The sequence below is a fragment of the Mastomys coucha genome, unplaced genomic scaffold (genome assembly GCF_008632895.1).
Source record: "Mastomys coucha isolate ucsf_1 unplaced genomic scaffold, UCSF_Mcou_1 pScaffold14, whole genome shotgun sequence".
Taxonomy (NCBI): Eukaryota; Metazoa; Chordata; class Mammalia; order Rodentia; family Muridae; genus Mastomys; species Mastomys coucha.
This window is the reverse complement of record NW_022196896.1, coordinates 125,267,581-125,270,141: the sequence shown is the minus strand read 5'-3', so window position 1 is coordinate 125,270,141 and position 2,561 is coordinate 125,267,581. Positions and strand designations below refer to the sequence as shown.

At 43.9% G+C, this 2,561-nt stretch overlaps 1 protein-coding gene across 1 annotated transcript; it reads left to right on the top strand.

Moving 5' to 3' along the window:
* The first annotated feature begins 575 nt into the window (after positions 1–575).
* Positions 576–1,876, top strand: LOC116089337 (ubiquitin carboxyl-terminal hydrolase 10-like). The gene is given in 4 exon segments (XM_031368946.1): positions 576–627; positions 630–1,414; positions 1,417–1,653; positions 1,655–1,876. Coding segments are annotated over 4 exon segments (1,185 nt in total). The 3' UTR covers positions 1,766–1,876.
* The last annotated feature ends 685 nt before the right edge of the window (positions 1,877–2,561 follow it).

Here is a 2,561-nt window from a genome sequence, read left to right as displayed (position 1 = left end):
ATATAAAAGCTAAACAATGATTGCAGAGGTTTTATCTTCTTTACATACATATAAGTACATATACCTATGCACATATATACACATATACATATATATATATATACATATATATACACATACATATGTACAGATATATAGACACATGTATATATGTATGTATTCCATAACTTGAAATCTTTGATCATCCAATATTTTGTATTATATAATATATTATCTATATTTAGATATTATAATAGCATTCATTAATTCATTTAGTTAGCTTAACAGTTTAAAAACTGGTTTTATACATAAATATTTTTGTGGTACTTAGCTAAATACATATTGGTTTCAGAATGTATTCATGATTAACTTATATATAGCTCTATATATCTATATCTATATATATAATGTTAACTAAGTGTTTTGTTCACAATGCTAGTTGGAAAAGGTTTTTAATTTTGCATATCGAGTCAAAATGAAGCTTAGTTCTAAGCCAGAAAAAAAAAGGAGTCAAAATGAACAGATTACAAATCCACTCACAAAGTAGAATCTTCATATTTTGTATAGAAATAGATATAAATTGGAGATGGGCCGCCATGGCCCTCCACGACCCACAGTATATTTTTGGCGATTTCAGCCCTGATGAATTCAGTTTTTTGTGACTCCCCGCTCTTCAGCTGAGCTCCCTCCATACAGTGGGACTCTATGTAGCATACAGGCTGAAGATGAACTGCCAGATGTACAAGAACATCAGAGGATCGAGCTTGGCTTAGATGAAGTCATCGAACCTAGTGAGGGCCTGCCTAGAAACCCTAGCTACAGTATTTCAAGCACCTTGAACCCCCAGGCACCTGAATTTATTTTTGGTTGTACGACTTCCAAAAAGACCTCTGATGCTATAGAAAAAGAGGAGACCTACAGCTCCATTGACCAGTACCCGACCTCAGCGTTGGCTCTAAAAAGCAACTCTAACACAGAGGCCAAGACCTTGGAGAATGACAGTGGTGCCAGTGGTCTTGGTCAAAGGGAGCGGAAAAAAAAGAAGAAGCGGCCCCCTGGGTACTACAGTTATCTGAAGGATGGTAGTGAGGACAGTGCTTCCCCAGATGCCCTAGTCAATGGCCATGCCACTTCAGTGGGCACGAACAGCGAGGGTGTGGAGGATGCTGAGTTCATGGTGGACACGCTCCCGTCAGTCATGCCCAGGACTTGTGATAGCCCTCAGACTCCCATGGACTTCATCAGTGATCCTATCCCTGATAGTCCTTTCCCCAGGACACTGGGCAGTGATGCCAGGACTGCAGGGCTGCGTGAGGGCTGCCATGAAACTGACTTTGAGCAGCCCTGCCTTCCTGCAGACAGCCTGCTAAGGACAGCTGGGACACAGCCCTACATTGGCACTGATACTACTGACAACCTCGCAGTTACTAATGGAAAAAAAAGCTTGAATCCCTGGGCGAGGACACTGCTGCCAACGGGGTAGAACTGCATACTGACGAGGGTGTAGACCTTGACCCTGCGAAGCCTGAGAGCCAGTCACCTCCTGCCGAAATTGCGCTCTCTGCCTCTGGCGCCATTCCCATTAGCCAGCCTGCAAAGTCCTGGGCTAGCCTCTTTCATGATTCTAAGCCCTCTTCCTCCTCACCCATGGCATATGTCGAAACTAAGTGTTCCCCCCCCTCTCCCATCCCCCCTGGCCTCTGAAAAACAGATGGAAGTCAAAGAAGGGCTTGTTCCAGTGTCAGAGGATCCCGTAGCCATAAAGATTGCAGGTACAGTTAAATGACAAGCTGAGCGGACCTGGGAGCAGTCTGTTGGGAGCCCAGTGTTAGTAGCTGACCGGTGTGGAAACAGTAGTAAAGGACTTGTATGTGATAACATCCAGTAGTCCAACAGTATGTGTAGGAAGGAAGATGGAGGGAGAGGGTGCTATGCCTCTGTTAGCAGGGAAAGCTTGTGTCTATTATGACTTTGTTCTTACTGACAAATTCCATGTCCATTTCTTGGTGCCGTACTGTTGTTATGTATGACACGCATGCCCTGTGTTGTAGCTAGGTGTCCATCAGGTCTGGTGAACCTCCTCAGTTCACACTCACTGTGTACACGCCTGCCTTCCGTATCTATGGAAGAAGGAACTATTAAAAATAATGCAGGCCCCTCTCTATCTTCCCTTAGTGACTTTGGGTTCAGTGATGGATTGCATTCAGAATTATAGCACCAAAGTAAGGGTAGAAGTCAGGCAGGGCTAGATGCATGGTGCAGAAGCTTCAGGTCCCAGCTCCCCAGACAGCTTCAGCATCCCCCTGGAGTACTCAGCGTCCCCATAGACATTAAGGCGTATCCTCTTGATGGTTGGGGTGGCAAAAAGAGGTATTTAATCACATTGGAAACACCTGTAATTCCAGCTCTCAGGAGGCTGGAGCAGGAAGAGTGACAGTTGAAGCCAGCCTGGCTTCAGTAGCAAGACCCTGTCTCAAAAGAAGCCAAAACAAATATTGTTCTGAGTATTCTTATTGTTCTGAGGTCCCTTCAAATGAGAAAATTGATGAAATTTTTATTGTTTTGGGATTCATATGTATGTT